The sequence below is a fragment of the Phyllostomus hastatus genome, unplaced genomic scaffold, assembly GCF_019186645.2.
Source record: "Phyllostomus hastatus isolate PE091 unplaced genomic scaffold, TTU_PhHast_1.1 phas_scaffold_60, whole genome shotgun sequence".
NCBI lineage: Eukaryota > Metazoa > Chordata > Mammalia > Chiroptera > Phyllostomidae > Phyllostomus > Phyllostomus hastatus.
The window spans coordinates 862,328-882,736 of record NW_025334038.1 but is presented as its reverse complement, the minus strand read 5'-3'; the positions used below and the strand labels follow the sequence as shown (position 1 = coordinate 882,736).

The following is a 20,409-nucleotide window of genomic DNA, read 5'->3' as shown; positions in this document are numbered from 1 at the left end:
CTCCACCAGAAGGGGTTTGGGTGGGGAGGCTCAAAGGTTTCAGGGGGTAGGGAGGTGGGGGATGCCAGACAGGCTGCTGTGATGCAGGCACTGCCCCCACAGGCCCCCCTCCTGCCTCCCCTGGGCTGTGCCCACCAGGCTCTCCCGCAGAGAGGCTCTGCCCAGTGAGCGGAACCCAGTGCAGGGCCTCCTGCCCAGATCACGATGTTCCCAAGAACAGGAGGCAATTGCCCTGGCCAGCCAAGATTTACAGGTTGTTTACTTTCCAACAGTTACTGCTTTGGATAATTAATGCCACATAAAACATAATGGAGGACATCGTTACCTCAGAGAGAGGAGGGCTGGGCACCAACACTCCTGTCCTAATGGCAGACAGAGAGAGCAAACGCTGCTCACACTGTGTTCGGCATGTGTGGTTTGTCTTGTCACTTGAATACATCCAACAGTATCCAAGTTTGTGGACACACAGCACTCACACACAGGCATGCTTCAGGGAAAAGGCTCTTTCATCAACAGACCCGATCCCAATCCTGAGGCCCTGTCACTAGGCGACCCTGAGCGAGGCACTCCGCCTCCTCAAGAACACATACAGATGCCCGGGACTCGGCACCATGCCTGGCACACAACGGGTCTCCAACAAGTACCTGGCAGATAGTGAGTGTGCGTGTGCATGTGCACAGAAGTAAAAGCATAAGTCATATCCTGGAGTCTTTTTAGAGAAAAACTGTTTCAGGCTAGGGCAGGGACAAGATGCTCCTCTTGTCTTAAGCATCTTGGAGTATGGAAAGTGAGGAGGTGCTCAGAAAAAGGAGGGAGGCATGTCAGAGCAGCCAAGGAGCCAATCTAAAGCAGTTCCCAATGACCACAGCTGGCCCAATTTGAGCAATAAACTAGAGAACAATAATGCTGAATTTTAACCCACAGAATAAAATAAATATCCATGAGTCTATACTGATATAATAAGTATAGATATATAAATGAATGGTAGAGAAGAGAAATGGCATTCCAACTGTAAAATGTGGGAAGAGGGAAATAAATAAAAATCGGTGCAGACAAGATCCCCCAATGGATGCTACAACTAGTTGGCACAAATTTAAGGATAATCAAGATATCAGCCTAGTCTCCAAGTACCTCCCTCCAAATATTTATTAATTACAGAGGGAAAAACAGTAGAGAAACCTGGTGGACACTAATCATCAAAGTTACTGCCATCATCAAGCAGGAAGACTGCTCAGCATCGCAGTCCCTAATATGATGTGCTGCCAAGGTCACAATTTCACTTCTGTGGCATTCTTGCCAAAAATGCATAACCTCAGTCAAATCATTAAAATCATCAGAGAAACCCAAATTGGGGAGCATGTACAAAACTGCCTGGTAAGACCTCTGGAAGTGTGAGGTTCATGGCAGACAAGAAAAGACTAAAGGACTGTCACAGATTGCACACTGAAGAAACATGACCGTGAAGTGCCGTGTGGGACCCCCAGACAGAAACCTGGAACAGGAACAGGACGGACAGTAATAGAGGAACTGGCACAATTCAAATAAAGACTGTAGGAGAGTGAACAGACTCATACCAGTGTGACTGCCTGGTTTCAACAATTGTGCCATGATGACATGCTAACATTACGGGAAGCTGGTTAAAGGTATACAGGAATTCTTGGTACTATTTTTTACTTTTCTTTCAGTCTAAAATTATTCTCTTTTTCTTCCCCATGATGCCCTGGATTCCCAAGCCCCAACCAGCACTGTGGACAGTAAACGAGAAGGGCCCAGGCGTGAGCCAGCTCATAAGCACTGCTGGCAGATTCTCAATCCAGGGCCTCTGGACCCCTGGGCACTTGGTCAGCACTTTAAAAAACTGTTTGCTTTGCTATGAATGGTATCTCTTTTTCCTATTTTATACTTGGTTGTTGCTGGTTCCTAGGAAATTCACTAATTTTGCAACCCATTCTGGGTTACAGAATGGCAAATGCATATAGTTCCACCTAATGCGATGGTCCTTACAGGTCCATAAGCAAAGGGGCCACAAAAAAGAGCCACATATAAAGGAAATACATGTAAGCAAATGAGAAGACATTCAATTTTACTACTGCTATTAAAAAGTAGGTAAGTGTAAATAAAAATAAAGTGCTAATTTTCCGTGTGAATATTAGAAAAAATTCAAACTGTAGACATTATAGAATGCAGGCAAGAATGTGGAGACAGAGATACTGCCCTCCACAGGTGGTAGAGGTATAAACACCAAAGTTAGAATGAGAAAGGACAGTACAGAGTAGAAAATCAAATCCCTAAGATAAAGTCAGAACTGTGACTCACCCAGGCACCTTCCCTCCAAGCCCTGGACCCATGTCCGTGCAGAGGCTAAAGGTATTTACTTGCCCTTGATCAGTCAAGATCTTGGATGTGGGAGCCAGACAGCCTGGGTGCTCATATTCCAACCATCACTGTCTGGCCCCAGCCAGCCCATTTTCTGCCTGACGCCTCTGGCAAGATAGATAAAGGATTCTCCTTCCTCTGGGAGTCAACAGGCTTGTCAGTATAGCCCTGAGACAACCAAGGCCTCCTTTTCCCTCTGACCCCCAGGCCTTCCAGAGGCACGGGTGGACCACCTCAGGAAACCACTCCACTGTTAGCCGCTGCTTCCAGAGTAGAAAAAGGAAAGGGTTGGGGCAGCTGTATTTACACAGGGCCCAGCCGTCAGGCCACACCCAGTCCAGGTGAGCCTGCCACCTAGCTGGCCAACAATCCCTCCCTGGGAATGTGGAACTGGAAGCAGGGAACGAGAGTAGCAGCCTCCCCAGGTGTTGCCAGCAGCTTCTGATGGCCTTGCTGTCAGCTCTCTAGTCATAGAGGCAGGGAAGCTGGTGGGAAGAAACAGCATGAGGCAGATCCCCAGGGAGGAACAGAGAAGAGAGTCAGAAAATCCTCATGGGGTTTCAGTTTGCTCCTGAGGCTATGCAGCCCTGCCTTGAGCCCCGGCTTTTAGTGCTGCCAGCGGCCGGCCAACAGTGGCCCACAGAAGCAGTTCCATCACTCTGCCATCACTTGCCAAAAAGATGGACAATAACAAGTGCTAGATGTGGACAAACTGGAACCCTCATACACTGGTGGGAATGTGTAATGTTGCAGCCACTTTGGGAAACAGTCTGGCAGCTCCTCAAAACATTAAACATAGAGTTACTATGTGACCAAGAAATTGCACACCTAGGTGTCTATACACAGGATCAATGAAAATACAGGTCCACACAAAAACATGTACATGAATGTTCACAGCAACATATGCGTAACAGCCACAAAGTGGCAACAACCCAAATGTCCATGGACTAAAGAATGAATAAATAAAATTAGGTACATCCATATAACAAAGGGTCACTGGGCAACGAAAAGGCACAAAGTAGCGATGCACGCTGCAGTGTCGGTGGCCCTCGAAAATGTTGTGCTGACTGAAAGCACTCAGTCACAAGAGACATGCCATCTGTGCCATGCCATTTATATGGAATGGCTAGAATAGGCAAATTTATCAAGTTAGAAAGTAGATTAGTGGTTGCCTAGGACCAGGGAAAGAATGAAAATTAATTACTAATGGGTGCAGAGTTTACTTCAGGAAGAAAAATGTTCTAAAATTAGTTGTGATAATAGTTTAATATATTTAGTTAAATGTACTAAAAAACATGAACTGTATAGTTTAAATGAGTGGATTGTATGGTATGTGAATTGTATCCCAACAGAACTATTTTTAAAAAAGGAGATCAGAGTAAAGTGTCACTCTGTGACCGGGGCAAGTCACACAGACTTGCTGGGCCTCTGTTCACCCATCTGTAATACAGGAGTGAGATGGGGGCTGCCTAAGCTAGGTTGGTGCTTCTCAAACTTAACATGTTCATAAATCGCTGGAATCTTGTTAAAATGCAAGTTCTCATTCAGTTGTTCTGCAACAGATGCACAGTTCTGGATTTCTCACCAGCTTTCAGGTAATGCTGCTCCAAGGACCACATTTTCAGTAGCAGGTCATCAGAGATGCCTTAGGCCCCTTCTCACTCTAATACTTAAGGAGTCTGGTCTTGCCCAGCTCTGTGAATTCCCAGATTAAGTGTGGTCTCTCCTTCCCCTTCAGGATTCAAAGGGTCCTCTAACTACCCAGTAAGAAGTTTCCAAAACATGGTCTCTGGCAAAGGAAGGTCAAGAACCTCCCAAATCTACCTGGGCACAGAGCCCCAGACTGTGTACACAAAGGTCCTTGACCTGCAAAGCACAGAGCCGTGAATGCAGCAGGGTCCACGTTTTCTTTACAAGGTCCATCCCTCTCCTTCTAGAAAGAAAAAAGTGGAGAACAGCAGTACCCTTAAAGCAGTGGCTAACAAATCCCAGTACACCCTAGCATCTGATCACTGGGCTGCTTAGTGAAAACAGATTCCTGCCCCTCCCAGTTCTAACACAGTAGGAACCACATAGTCTGGAAGGTTCTGATGCTCCTGGCATTTTGGTTCAAGGCCAAATACCACTCTAGAGCCATTCTGGAGGGAAGACATAACTGCAATCCAAGAGAAATGTCAGGAACCCATGACACATGCTGACAAGTCAATTCTACCCTCCAGACCTCAGTTTCCCCATCAATAAATAGTTGAATGAGATACCCCTTATGGTATGCAAAGGACATTCATGTGTAAGATGACAGTCAAGGTGACAGGCAAAACAGAAGGTAGAAAAAGAGGCCAACTGTCTACCTCTGACCTCCAGCCAAGAAACACCAACCCTCTCATACAATGGGCTCTTTGCCAGATAGGTCCGACAGGAAGAGTGCCCCATGGGGCATGTGAGAGGGACACAGCCCTGAGAAAAAAAGAGGTAGGAACATCAGTTCCTAATTAACACAAGGAAACACCTGTCCTTCTCCCTGTGCCCTCTACAAACTCCAAAACTGTCCATACCTGGGCTGATACCTGGCCCTGCCTTAGCAGGTTGAATGGCCTAGAAATATTCATCTTTTCTCTGGGCTTCCTTCCTTCTCTTGTGAAATACATGGGTCAAAACAATCATGGCACCTACTTGTGTAGACTGGCTACTTTGACACATAACAAAATACAAAAGTGCATTCCTTGTTCAGAGCAGATAATCTGCATAGGTTCTTCTAAGCACTAATTCTACCGTAATCCACCTGAAACCTGACTCAGGGATCCACTTACAAAGGGTAAAGTGTAAAGGGGTTTTTCTTACCCCTGACCTTCTTCCCTGCTCCTCTCCCCTCCAAACACCCATGAAAAATAGCCAAACTTAATGGCAGAAGAGAAATAACATTTATTAAGATCTGCTGAGTCCCATAAGTTTTGGGTTGTTGTGAGTTCATTTTCATTTGTTTCCAGAAACTTTTGGATTTCTTCCCTAATTTCATTCTTGACCCATTCATGGTTTAATAGCATGCTATTCAATCTCCATGATTTTTAGTGTTTTGGGTTTTTTCCCTTGGGGTTGGTTTCTAGTTTCAGTCCTTTGTGGTCAGAGAAAATGCTTGGTGTGATTTCAACTTTCTTGAATTTGTTGAGGCTTGTTTTGTGTCCTATTATGTGGTCTGTCTTTGAAAATGTTCCATGTGCATTTGAAAAGAATGTGTATTTAGCTTCTTTGGGATGAAGGGCTCTATATATATCAGTTAAGGCCATTTCATCTAGGGCATTGTTCAATGCCACAATATCTTTGTTGATATTTTGTTTGGAAGATCTGTCCACTTTTGACTGTGGGGTGTTAAAATCCCCTACTATATAATTGTGTTGCTGTCAATATCTTTCCTGAAGTCCTCTAAGATTTTCTTTATGTATTTGGGTGCTCCTATGTTGGGTGTGTATACACACACACACACACACACACACACACACACATATTTACAATAGCCAAGTGTTGGAAGCAACCTAGGTGCCCATCAGTAAATGAATGGATCACAGAACTATGGTACATTTACACAATGGAATTCTATGCAGCAGAAAGAAAGGAGGAGCTCCTACCCTTTGCAACAGCATAGATGGAACTGGAAAGCATTATGCTGAGTGAAATAAGCCAGGTGGTGAAAGACAAAGACCATATGATGGCGCCTTTAACAGGAACCCAAACAACAAAACAAACAAACAGGCAAAATATAACCAAAGACACTGAAATAGAGAACAGGCTGACAACAACCAGAGGGGAAAGGGGAAGGAATTTCAGGGGAAAAGGGGAAGGGTTTACAGGAACAAGTATAAAGGGAACATGGACAAAAAGTAGGGGGGTGGAAATGGGAGGGAGGTGGGGAGCCCTGGGTTGGGGGTGGTCTGGAATGAGAGTAAAAGACAGAAAACTGTATTGAACAACAATTAAAATTTAAAAAAATTTTAAAACACACACAAAAGACTGTTACAAAAGAAAAAAAGAAAAAAAAAGATCTGATGATATACCCAGCATTAAATGTATCTTCCCATTAAATGAGTATCCTCCTACAATGTACCATACAAATTATAACCCTTTCTACCTGTGCAGTGACCCAAGCAGAGTTTGTTAAACCTGGTCCTCCAGCCCCACTGATGGTCTGTCCTGGTTGGTTCAGGGGTAGGTCACCCCTAGGTGCCAGGCAGTCAGCTGTGGCCCACAAGCTACTGGCCAGGGACAAAGCCACGGTACCCTTTGGAACCAGGGAGGGCATACTCACAGCCACAAAAACGTCTGTGCTTCTGGTCCTATGGCATCTAGGCAGTGCGCTCATGAAGTTTACATTATGGGCACCAGCCTATTTGAATTGCCCCTGAAATTTTGGAGTACACTACTTTGATTATTTTTACAGTAAAAGCCAAGGTACTTGGAAGGAACGTGAGCTGGCTTAAATGGCTGCTGCCCAGATTGAAGAGCATGTACATCAGCAAACAGACAGGACATATCACAGAAGCCACCGAAGCCCCTGAGCCACTAAAATTGGGGGCCAGTCCTCTGTCATCACAAACTGTGTTTGGCAGCACTCAGTGAAGCTGCAAACAGGGCCTCCTTGTCATGGAGGGACACAGCAGACCTCCTCAACCGCGGACAGAAAAGCAAGTCCTCTAAAATTTCACGTCATGGAGTATCATGATGGCCCACCCAGAGGGCAGACACAGTCACTCACAGGCATCAAAATCCTTCTAGTCCTAGGAGACTGAGGCCAAAAACATCTGAAAGACAGTTCAGAAGACTGTAGAACGACATCCGATGGAAACAGCACATGGTTTGGGTGACGACAGCCAGCTTCAGGAAAGCCTCCGGCTGCTTGCCCAAGAAATGTTCAAGGAAAGGGAAAGAGTAGAGGAGCTGAGGAAGAAAAAGAAGTGCCTGAAAGCTTCCACACACAAAGGGAACGGGAGGGCAATGATGGAGGGGGCCAGTTAAAACCTCACACTGAAGCTGCACTAAAATGAGTGACTCACCTGCTCAGATTAAAGAGAGTGAGGCAGGAAACAGAGACCCAGATGAGGAGTCAGACGTGATTTGAAGAAATTCAATGATTCTCTCAACTTAAAAATTTCCCTAACATTTAGAGAGAAAAACAAAGAGTATTTTAAAAGTTACATGAAGAAAATCAAATGCACAAAGCACCTGCAGTTCAAATCCAAGTCTCCACCCAGAGCAGGCATCCTAACACATTCCAACACATTGGCCCAAGATGCAAAGTGCTCTTACAAACAAATAAGGATGAAAATCCTATTTGAAAAATGGGTAAATCACATGGATGGCAAAAGGAATAGAAATGACCAAATAAAATATAAAACATATTCAACAAAATTGAGGAAATGAAAAACTAAAACAGGAATATTTTATATTTCTCCCACTAATGACCAAAGGTTAAAGAGTGCTGGCAAAGGTATAGATATAATATAGACATCCTTCAATCATTCAAATAAGTTATACATGCCAGACACTGTGCTAGGATGAGCAGTGAACAAAATATTCAAGGTCTCTGCCTTCAAGAAGTTTATATTCCAGGTGTGGGAGAGGTGGGGGACAGATAGTAAGGGAGGAGGAAACAAACAATTATCCATACAGTTATTATTCATAAAAGTACAAATCAGAACAATGTTTTACAGGTAGTATGGTAGTATCTACAAAATGTGGTGCTGACAGTTCTGTTTCTAGAAATTTATCCTACAGAGATTTTCACTCCTGCTCAAGCACAAAGATGTGGGTACAAAGATGCCCCCTGGAGTGCTAGGCGCAATCATGAAAAAGTGGGAACAAGCCCAATGTTCCTCAAGAGGGTAAGTAATGTAGCACCCACACCATGGGTCATCATGTAACCAGGAAGGGTCAGCTTTGGTTTATTTTTGCGATGTTCCCACTGGGAAGACTTTCAGGATATTTGGTTGGACAAAAAAAAAAAACAAAAAACAAGTTGCTAAACAGTAGATATAATACAATCCCATTTCTCTTAAAAAGAGTCACACACATTTCTACAAGTGTCTACGTATGGATGTCTATATACAATTAGATATATGTAGGTTAATGTATGACTATACAATTAAGACATATATGGGTTAACATATGAGTAAGAAGAATCTTGGAAGTAAGGTTAGGGGAAGCTTTCTAGAGTACAAATTTATGTACTATTTGGCTATTTTGTTTTATAGTAACTATGTGCTACTTTTATACTCTGGAAAAAACAATAAGGGAGAAAGCATTTTTAAAAAGTGATATTTAAGGGTCACTTGATTTACTCAGTTTACATCCCAAACTTCAGGCTAAAAATTAATCTGGAAAGAAAATTTTAGCTATGGAGAAAGGTACAGTAACTCATCATCTGCCTCATTCCTGAAATTCAAAGTCACTGATATAATCAGGGAGAAGGGAAAATATAACTATGCATTTATTATTTGCCAGACAGTCATTATTCACTTAACTCTCAAGGCAACACACAAAATGAAACCATCCCAATTCCAGGTAAACAGAGGCTCCTAGAGATCAAGTGATTTCCCAAAGCAGAAGCTGGTTAAGAAAAAAAAAAAAGTACTGCCATTCTGTCTGGGCTCTGGGAGCAGGGAAGACAGACTCCCCGCAGGGTCCCTTATCTCCCTAGCCATTCCCTCAGGTCACTGAGTGGAGGTGGAGAGACTGAACGGTGGGCATGGGGTAGGAGAACCTGATTTTTTTTTTTTGTTCAAGGGGGAATTTTCTCCTCTCTCCATTCCTTCATGGTCCTCTCCCCTGAAAGTTTTTTTTACTGATTCCCCCAGAGCTGCACCTCGCACGTTAGTGCTCAGCCTAGAAACCTGCCAGGAGGCAATCCTAGAAAAAGTGGCCAAAAATGGTGTCTCCTTTTCCAGAACCCCACATCACAGCTCAGCCACTGCCCAGTCTAGCCTGATGATGTGCCGTGGGAGGCAAACCTGACTGCACCTCTCTCAACCTGCCATCTGTACAATGGGAACACGAAATACATTTTGGGAGAATAATTTAAGAGAGATTGTCATGTGTTATGCAAATTCTAAAGTGCTAAACAAAGTATCACCCTAAAGATTGTGAGGTGCCCACATCAAGTAATCCCTGACACAAACACTCACATCATTTAGGAGTCCAGTGTTCTTTGTAATCACAATTATAAAGATGGTATTTTAACACCATGCATAGGATATGTCTCCTTCAGGTTTTGTCTATCATCTGATTATACAGAGAATAAAAAACAGAAGAAAAGGTCAGCAGACCTTCCTGCCTGTTACCTGCCTGTCCAAAAGCCACTACCTTTCAATTCTGAGAGGTGTGATTCTTAGTTCTAGAACCAATCCTGTGTTAATCTTTGAATTAGGGAAAGGACAAAAGTAGTGAAAAATTTCAAAGTCCCAATTTGATGACCTTGTTAACTTCCAAAACAGGATTAGGGTAAACATGCCTCTGCTTTATTATTAACAATGGCTGACATGTCAGTGCTTACTATGAGCCAGACACCATTTTCAGTGTCCTGCATATATTTACTTATTTCATCCACACAGTAGCACCTACTTTGTAGGAATTTTCTTTCCTCCATTTTACAGGTGAAAATGGAGAAACTGAGTGGCTAAGTGACTCATCCAAATGGCTGTCCAATAACTCTGCCTCAACAAAGAAGTTGGAGCTCTTGGCCATCATTCACACTCCTTGTGTTCCAAATCCTAGTCATCCTGAACTACTTAGATTCTTTGGATAGATAGTGTGCTTAACTGCACCACCACCATCCCAACTCATTCCTGCCTTTGCTCATGGCTTTTCTCTCTTCTCACTGAACCACCATTCCTTCCAATGAACAGGACGTTTTTTTCCATGAATAAATGAAAGTAAGAGTCCAAAAGAAATTCATGACTATATTTAAGATTCAAGAAGTTGTTTTGGTAGGAAATACCACAGCTTTCTCCAAAACAAGTCATTCTTGCAGTTGTATCTTATCTCAAAGCCGGAATTTACTACACATTGCCTGGGGTTCTTTCCTCTATTCTCCAGGACTCCTCCCTCACCATCCACTTCATCCCCTCCCTCTGGCTCCAGCCTGCCTTCAGGAAGGACATGTCCCCTGTGACCTTTGGCCACTGACAAAGTCGATCTGAAAGTTTTCAGACTTACATTTAACAGCTGTCCACCCCTTTTCTTCAGGATTCCATTTCAGAGGAAAATGACATACTTTGTTTTTCCTTTTTTTTTAAGATTTTATTTATTTATTTTTAGAGAGACAGGAAGGAAGGGAGAGAGAAGGAGAGAAACATCGATGTGATCTGCAAGAGAAACATTGGCTGCCTCTCCACATCTCCAACCAGGAACCTGGCCTGCAACCCAGGCATCTGCCCTGACCAGGAGTCAAACTGGCAAACTTTCGGTTTATAGGACGATGCCCAACCCACTGAGCCACACTAATCAGGGCTACATACTTGTTTTCCAAACCATTTTCACCATATCCAAAATTAATCATTGGACTCAGTGACAAGAAATCATATCTAATACTCCTTGCCCAAGGCACATGAGGTCAGGGCATTGGTTTGACACTGCACTGAGAAATGGGCATCCAATGGTTTCAGTGGCTTTTTGATTTACAGGTACAGCCTCCTTTCCATGTCTTCAGAGTACTTGAAACACATCATTATAAGGAAAATGACATGGGATGGCTCAATAGAAATACTGCAACATCACAGACCAAGTGCGGTAAACAAATACTTAATAGCAAACTTTTCAATTGACCAAAAAAAATGAGGCTGATGTGTCAAAACTATCTTTTAACTGAATCAATGCCTATGTCATATGACACAGAAGGACAGGTTACTTTAAATAAGGTATGCTGAAAAAGATATCCAGTAGAGCATACTGATAATAGAACAAAAAGAGAGAAAATGGAATAAAATAAATTGTGCCTAATGTTATTTTTTAAAAGATTTTATTTATTTATTTATTTTAGAGAAATGGGAAGGGAGGGAGAAAGAGGGAGGGAAACATTGATGTGTGAGAGATATACTAATTGGTTGTCTCTCATGCACCCCCCACAACTGGGGACCTGGCCTCCAACTGAGGCATCACCCCTGACCTGGAATCGAACCTGTGACATTTTGGTTTGCAGGCTGGTGCTCAATCCACTGAGCCACTCCGGCCAGCGCAAATCATGACTAATTTTAATTTTCTGAATATTCATTGGGCACCTATCATCAAGGCACCAAGCTTAATGCTAGGGATATAATCTGTCCAATATATATATCTGCCCTCATAGAGCTTCCATTTTATTATGGGGGGACAGGCACTATAATAATCACACTGTATATTTTCTTCCAGCAGTTATGATAATATTGTCATAAATACTACAAGAAAATAATAAAACAGTATTCAGGCATAGTAAATTATGTTTAAGAGGCTTTAATAATGACAGAAAATATTATACAATAATAGTACTTAATAAAAGCAAGAAATAATTTTATAAAGCATATGACCTCATAAACGTTAAAAAAAAGGATATAGAAGGAAAATTAAATGGTTGTAAAATCCATCTATAAGAATAATTGAGAATGGCTACGAATAATTTTGTAAGGTGCTTCTACTCCCAAATAGGGAACTACTTATTTCCAAGAAGTGGAGTGGGTGCCAATTAATCACAGGGTGCACGGCAAATACCTGCATAAGGGTCTGTTTTTAAGCTAAAAGTTTAGAATATGGTTTTTTAAATGTTTCCAAAGTGGCATTTTAAACCTATAGAAAAGGATAAACTATATAATAACTAGTAAGTAGGTTATCTTTTTAGAAAAATATACAAACTTAGACCTTTATATCTCTTAATAAATTCCAAATGCAACATAACATAAGTCTTACTGGAAAAGCAAGTAAGAAAACATATTTTATGTTTTAATAATTCAAAATGTCATCAAATAATGAATTATTAAGTTTTCCCCCAAATTCCTGCTGCATTTAAATGTTAAAATTTAAAAAACATTTAATAAAATTTAGGAAACTATTAAACTGATTTGGGGTGGGAAAGCATTCTAAGCATAAAATAAAAACCATTTTAAAAGACAAAATGTTGACAACAGAAACTTAAATTTCTAAACACACACAAAAAATCATGACATATATCCCACACCGTAAATATCATTATACACAATAAAATAGTCAAATGTCCTGCAACTGGGGAAAATATTTGCAATGTACAGCAGCTAAAAGGTTGATGTTCTTCATATATGGTGTGCTCTTATTATCGGTTAAGATATAAACATCCTGATAGGAAAATGTGCAAAGGATGTGAACATAATTGATGGAGAAATAAAAAAGATCAATAAACACCTGAAAATATTCAACCACATCAGCAGTGATAGAATTGCTCCTTTTCACTAATAAGCATCCAGTGCAGGGTAACAGTGCAATGCACCCGCTGGCCAGCACCAGAACCAGGACACTATGCTGAGAAGGCAATGTGGTGACTGCATTGAAAGCCTTATTCAACCCCTTTGATCCAGTAATTCTAACTCTATTTCTAAGTTATATATCTAAAAATAAACAAAAATCAACATTTCCCACAAAGATAACAACTGAAAACTAAGTATATGTATTATGAAACTGGACGAGTAACAACTGCAAAATGTAATACTATGCAGCCATTATGAAAACTGCAGTTCTCAAACCATTTTTAATGACATAAGCTCACAAACACAGTAAATTAAGAGAACAGGACATGTGTCTGTGCATGATCATAATTGTGAAAGGTGTCTATACAAGTGTCTGGAAACAAGGGTAGCAGTGTTTCTCAGGTAAAATTAGAGATTTTGATTTTGCTTTTCTTTCGATTTTCCTCCTTATTCTTTTCTAAATCATATAAAAAATTTAATGAGCATGTGTTATTTTAATTATCAGGAAAATGCAGCTTAAAAAATATCTAAAATAAATGCACCAAATTAACACAGGATGGTAAGATCATGGGACAATTCTCCCTCTCTTTTAGCTTATCTATATTGAGCACAGGATAAACTCTTAAAAAGACCTGGTATGCGGACTGTAAAACCCTGTCCAAAGTTAACTGGTTAAAGGCAGGAGGCGGAGGGAAAGTGGGGAAGGCAGTCAAAGGCCTAAAGATGGCCAGGGAGGTGTGTGCAGCCAGTGTGCACCCAGGTCCAGCAGTTCCTCAGAGTGCTCACTCCTCACACCACAGAATGGGGCCAGGAATAACTGCCTCTGAGTGCAATGCTCCACAAACATCATCCAATTTCTTCATGCTACATTTAGGCAAGAGAGAGAAGCAACTGTGTAACACAACTAACAGGCAGCAGGTGACTTTGGTAAAAGAGAAAGAAGGGCTGAAGCCCTTCCACAAACAAGCCCAGACTCACAGAGCTACCTTCCACATGGCCACATCACCCACCATCAATGGACACTGGACTCAGCAAATGGAGCACAGATCTCAGGACCTGAGCCAGGTGCCCTACTGCTTGGCCTGGCAACTCACTGAGGCCACAGAGCTATTACAGGGATATACATGCCCTTCCACTGGGCCAAGTCAACCACGGGAAAGGGCTGTTTCTACTCAGAGGCACCTGATAATTTGGTTCTCTGGCCCAGAAGCTGGCAAGTTCAGCAGTCAGAGGAGAGCTCAGAGGAGAGCTTGATGATCAGGTTGAACTTCCACCCAAAGCTGACTTCCCAAATTGAGGAGTCAAAGTTCTACAGAAAGGAGAACTGTGTAAGATAAACCACTAGCACACTCCAGCTCCCTTGCAACTCGGTGCAAGTCTACAGAGACCACTGTGTTTCCCTGCCCCTCTGCTCTTCCCATGTATTTATTTATTTATATTTATTTTTAGACATGCAATTTATTTTTTAGAGAGAGGGGAAGGGAGGGAGAAAGAGGGAGACAAACAGCAATGTGAGAGAGAAACATCAGCATGTAGTTACCTCTCACAACCCCCCAACCAGGCACCTGGCCACAACCCAGGCATGTCCCGGACTGGGAATCGAACTGGTGACTTTTTGGTTTGTGAGATGATGCTCAACCTACAGAGCCACGCCAGTCAGGGCTGCTCTTCCCATTTAAAACTGAGGGGCAATCAATTCACTTGATGCAGGGTGTCTATGAGGTGACTCAGGAAGAAAATGCAATAAACGCATACACATAGTCACAGGAAAACTACAAAAATGCCATCCATCAAGACAGTGATACTTGGTTCCTGATAAAGGGAGTCGGAAATCAAAAACCCACTATCATATCTGGCACTTCACATACCTTCATGTTTTAAATGTCACAAAATTAAACATCCCATTTTGCACACGAAAACACTGAAGCTCAAAGAAAAAAGAAAACACAGCTCAAAGTCACAGACCTAGGAAATGCTAAAGTTGGAATGTAAACTCCAGAGCCCATGCCCTTTCTTGAGGTACACAGTGAGACACTGTGTTCCCATCACTGCAAAGGATGTCTATCTGGCACGTGTGGAGTCTAGCCCCCATGCTGCAGCCCGTCTTCCCAGCACCAGGTGTGCAGCTCCAGAATGACGACAGACCTGGCACACCAAATGTGCTTAATCTATGTGCAGGAAAGGGCATCAGTTGTGGTCACAATAAACAGCAATTATAACAATGGCTGCAATCACTTACCATCTGCTGTGTGGAGGGTCTGTACAAAGAATGTTACCCATATTTGGCCTAAGTAACAGCAGAGTTGATGTGTCCATTTTTCAGATGAAAACACTGAGGCTCACTGACGTCTCACAGCTAGGAAATGTAATCCATCTGACACCACAGCCTCATTCCTGATCCCCACCTCCCCCTACTGTGACAAAGTGATGAAACCCAAATAGGGGTTCAGGGATTCAGGTCAACTCCCCCTTCCTTCTCCCCAGCCCCCTGGCTCTGCCCTGGCCCAGTGCTCTGGCCACTACCTTGGTTGAGGTAGGTCAGTGTCTCTTCATGCAGCTTCACGGCTGGGGATGTGGCAGCACACAGCACATACTGCAGGGGTGGCAGGCGGGCTTCATTCTCAGGGGACAGCTGGGGTTCCTCCTGCTTGAAGATGGGCAGAGCGAGCACATCACTGCAACACACAGAGGGAGTGGTCAGGAGCAGAGCCCCAAGAGCCCATTTGCAAAGACAGACAAGTTGGGAGCAGTGAATGCAGACCACAGTCACCAAGGGCAGCACAGCAAAGCACGTGGCAGCGGGCTGGGCCAGCTTCCCACACCGCACATCACAAATACTTTCAGAAGGAGCAAACCAGTCTGTGATGAGTCCACTTTCTCTCAGTGTCCCTCAAGTGATTCACTCAATCGAATAATTAATGAGGTCAAAATGAGAACTCATCTAACATATACAAATTATAAAAATATTCTCTGTGACAAGGGGGACTAACAGCAATGGAGTGAACTTTAGATGCCATATTCTTTCCATCCATATGAAAGACATTATAAAATCTTGCTTTTAAAATAAGACTCTGAACAGATATTTTAATTATTTTCATTTATTTATATTTTTAATCCTTACCCAAGGATATGTTTATTTGATTTTAGAGAGAGGGGAGGGGGGAGAGAGTGAAACATCGATGTGAGAGCTCAACATGAACTGGTTGCCTCCTGTACACGCCACAACTAGGGATCAAACCCGCAACCAGGTATGTATCCTGACTAGGAATCAAACCTGCAACCTTTGGGTGTATGGGACAATGCTCCAATCAACTGAGCCACCCAGCCAGGGCAAATATTTTAATTGTTTAAATAAACTATTCTATTTATTGGCCACTTCTCAGAATAATACAACTGTTCTTGGGGCTCCATAAACTATGCAAATACAGAAACTGTTTGCTTTACTCACCCAGACTGAGACATCCCCCCACCCCTCTAAAAATAAAAAGGACAGCTGATCCATAATCCCTATGATAAGGGTCATACTAATGTCTCCTAAATGCAAAACAAGGACATTGGTTTCAATTCTGTTTTCTTTTTCAAATGGAAAATGGTTAGATGCTCAAAGATTCTTTTCCTCCACATCTGAACAAAACTCCCTAACATATCCAAAAAGAAATCTAGCCTCACAGCAGCCTATGACTAGAGAACATGTTTCTAGATGTATTTTTAAATGCCTTTGCAAAGAAAAAAGAAATTCTCGAGAACATGAATGACCTGTGGGCAGGACAGACTTGTTTAAGACCTGTAAATTATAAGCAGCACAAAAACAGGTGCCAAAAAAGTGCCAGTGCCCTTATCTTGATAACCCTCCTCCTTCTGTGTGTCCAGGTTATAAATCAGATTTACTGACCCCACTTCACAGTATAAACAGCAGAGCCACTGGTACAATCTGTTCCTTATACAGCACAATAAACGAATGTCTCTAAAACACAAACTCAGCACACACCCCAACCATGTCTAACCAATTCCCAGAAGGAAACCAGGCTTGGAGCGCACCTGGAAAACCTCCTGTGAGTGCACCTCCCCTGCCATGGTCCATGGCCCAAAAGACCAGAGCACAGTGCTATGCTGACTCTCCCTACACACCAGGCCCTCCTTTTACTAGACTGGCACAACCCCCCAACCCCAGTGGCTATGTAGGAACAAGGGAGAAGCAGGCAGGACTGCCCACCCAGGGATGGCATAATTTCATGTTTGCCCAGACCATGTTAAATTAATAATCCATGGGCTGGCTGCTGCCTTTAAATTTTAAAAAAGGGGGTTGGGGTGGGCAGAGTAAGAACCATCACTCAACAGTAACTTGTTTCAAGCCTGGTAACCTTATTTGCCAAGAAATAAAAGTCATGAGAACACCAAACAGAAAAGGTGGAGAACAGAGTTTTATAAAGGCCACCACCCTGGTAAGGTCAAACAACTTGCAAAAGTTCTGCAGTGAGGAGGCAACCAAAAATAAAATATGAAAACCAAGGAAGAAGACAAGACCCTCACTCTAGAGTTGGGGGAACAAGATACATATTTACTTACCGCCTCCCCCCACCCCGAACTTGGCCTTCATTGAGGTCAACTTCTACAAGGCAAAAACCCAGCCTCTAAGAAGTGAAATAAAAGGGTGGGGGGCATGGACCAAATGCTTCTTTATCCATGGACCCAAAATGATCCCAGAAACCAATATGGCTTTATGGAACTTTTCACCCCAACCCTATGCCCTCCCCCAAACCTCCAGGGCAATACCAAAACCTCTCAGGTATTCCACAAATTTCCTCCTCAGTAGCAGAGGTGCCTCCCATGCAAGGGGAATTATTCCCTAATGGAATGACATTGTAGGTATCCAGGAAGTTTTAAATACACTCACTCTCCATTCAAGGTCACCTTCAAAATCAATTTTAAGGTATGGCACACACTTAATGGCCACAAACTAAAACTTAGGCAAAACTAATTAAAACTGCATCTTGCATTATAATAAATATGTTGTAGCATTTTGTGTAAGTGAATGGACGCGATCTTCTGCCTGGGATTACCATCTGCCCAGAGGGCTTCCGACAGACCCCAGAGCAGCTTCCCTCTGGGGACATCATCAAGGTCTTCAGGGAGGCCATCGGTCCTTAATTAAGACCCTAGACATATGCCATCCCCTATGATCCTGACCATGAATAAAAAACAACAGACGCACCAACTCAGTCATTCCTTTGCCTTCTGGATGGGGGATGTCTTCAAGGAGAACTACTGGACAAATACCTATCAGAAGCCAGGATTTACAAATAACCTGTACAGTTAATAAAAATAAATTCTCAAAGAAGCTGTTAGAAAAAAAAGCAACTAACATGTACTGCTAAACCTGGGTGGAAATTTCTTGGAGGGGGAAAAAAAAAGAAAAAAAAGTACTCCCAGGGGCTTTCACTTGGGGGCTGTCAGCTCCAGAGACTCCCTCGGCCTCACAATTCCCTTTCTCTGCGCCCATCCAAAATTCCATTTGGGTTAAATTGGGCACATTTCATAAATTGTGACTAGGATGGAAATAAAGACAGGCTAAAGCTGGTTCAGGCGAGTTCAGAAAGTGAAATGATTGCCCATTAGTACCCGGGCAGCTGCAGAACAGTGGCAAACAATCCTCCAGAGATGGACGATAATGGGGTCCAACTTCCTAAGTTTAGCAGATAAAAGAGAACTTCACAGACAGGCAGGACTTATTTTTCTTCTTGAAGAGCGCTAGTCAAACCCCTGAAGAAGAAAGATTTCTATCAAGGGCAAGAAGCGTGTGGGCCTCAGGACAAAACGCGTAAGACCACCTAGAAAGAGGGAGCAACTAGACCCTTCGAGCCCCCGCCGGCACCCGTGAGACGGCGGCTGCGATGCAAGTCAGCGTTCGCCACCTACTCCACCCTTGGCGGGACCAAGGACACTGGAGAGGGCAAGAGGCTCGGAGAAGGACCGGGCGGAGAGGGGCAAAGAGCAGGACACTAGACTTCTTCGGGACAAGCAAAACTCCAACGCCAGAGGTTAAGGAGACGAGGCTCTAAGGCACACTTGGGTTGGCTGCGGCCAACAGGTGTGCGCTCCGAGCCAGCGGGAGTCGTCAGGGGAGGCGCCCTCCCCGGCACCAGGTTCTGCAAGCCGGGTCCCCAACACCGCGCGACCGGTCACGCCGGGGTCCGTCTGTCCGCCGCTGGGCGGGACTCTAGGCTGCTGTATCTTCTCAGAACGCAAAGGGCAGAAAGCGAGGAAATGTAGCGCTGCGAGGGCTCTGAAGAACCCGGACCCCAATGCTCTCCTAAGCGCAGCGGACATCCGACAGAGCCTCGGCGGCCGACCCTGTCCGGATCCCCGTCCTCGGGGGGCTCGGCGCGGCACTTACCGCAGGTAGCTGCTGGAGTTGTGCTGGTTGTAGTGTTCCGGCTGCGTGTGCCAAAACAGCATGGCTGGACCTCCGAGCCCGCCACGCCTGGCGCGCAGGACCGGACGCAGGCTGCGCCTACCTTGCACGGTCAACAGAAAGCACTCTCCGAAACACCGTTCTGGCCAGCCCGGAGCTTTTAGGCACCTCTCAGGGGGCGGGGCTGCGTCCCAGCCCTCCCTCCCGGCCTGGCCTTAGCCACTGGCTAATCTGCACAAGCGCGCCCTTCCTGGGAGTTAAGAGCGCGGAGTAATGCCCAGCCAAGTATCCCGAGGGTGGGGCTCTGGGGAGCCTAAACGCAGCCCCACTGGTCTCAAGCGCCTCCTGCGGGACCGCCCCGGACCGTGTGCGCCTGGCCGGCCCTGAGAGCCTCACAGTAGTTGAGGAGAAGACACTCTGAGCTTAGATGTTAGGGACCAAAACGTAGTCACCCTCTACTCCTTACCTTGCTCTTGTTTATTCATAGCACTTGCCACTCTTTGAAATCGTGGTGTATTTATTTTTACTTGCGTGTTGATTGTCTTCCTTCCTAGAATGCAAGCTCCAATAGGGCAAGGCCTGAACTCTAACTTACCCTGTTGCCTAGGGTGGTAACTCACTCTAACCCACCGCCTAGAAAAGTGCTTGGGTCGCCGTAAGTGCTCTATGAGTATTTGTTGAATAAATATGAAAAAAGGAATGCATCAAGTGAGTAACCAGAGTCACCTGGAGGAGGTGACGTTGGGCTGAGGAAGCATCTATATGAACATCTGGAGGGGAAGTGGTTCCAGGCAGAGGCAATAGTAATTGCCAAGACCCTGAGGCAGACCTACTCAGGCATGGCTGGGGATGGGTGACAGAAGGGAGACCTTGGCGGATGAGTTGGGAGAGGTGGGCAGGACCCATCATAGAGGGCCTAGCAGACCCTTCAAGGAGCTGGGATTATATTGTGTGTTTTAAGTAGAGGAGTTGCATATCTGCTTTGCCTTTAGGAAAGATCAGTCTGGAAGAAGTCTGGACAGTGGGCCCTAGTGGGGATCAGTTAGGAGGGAGCAGAGATCAAACAGCCATAACCTATACTCAAGTTCTGTCCCCGAGTGTTAATCAAACAAAATGAAGTCCCATGGAGACCTGGACCCAGAATTCCCAGCTCCCCACTCTGTTCTCTCA

General features: G+C 44.0%; 1 protein-coding gene across 2 annotated transcripts in view; it reads right to left on the bottom strand.

Annotated features, from left to right (window-relative positions):
• TFCP2L1 (transcription factor CP2 like 1) overlaps positions 1 to 19,391 on the bottom strand; it is a 55,795-nt gene extending 36,404 nt beyond the window's left edge. For both annotated transcript variants that reach the window (XM_045826089.1, XM_045826090.1), the window contains exons 1-2: positions 19,222 to 19,391; positions 15,351 to 15,502 (exon numbers count right to left, since the gene is read on the bottom strand). In XM_045826089.1, the coding sequence (XP_045682045.1) occupies positions 15,351 to 15,502; positions 19,222 to 19,283 (214 nt within the window). In that variant the 5' untranslated portion in view covers positions 19,284 to 19,391. The remainder of the gene's footprint in view (positions 1 to 15,350; positions 15,503 to 19,221) is intronic.
• Between the last annotated feature and the right edge of the window lie 1,018 nt (positions 19,392 to 20,409).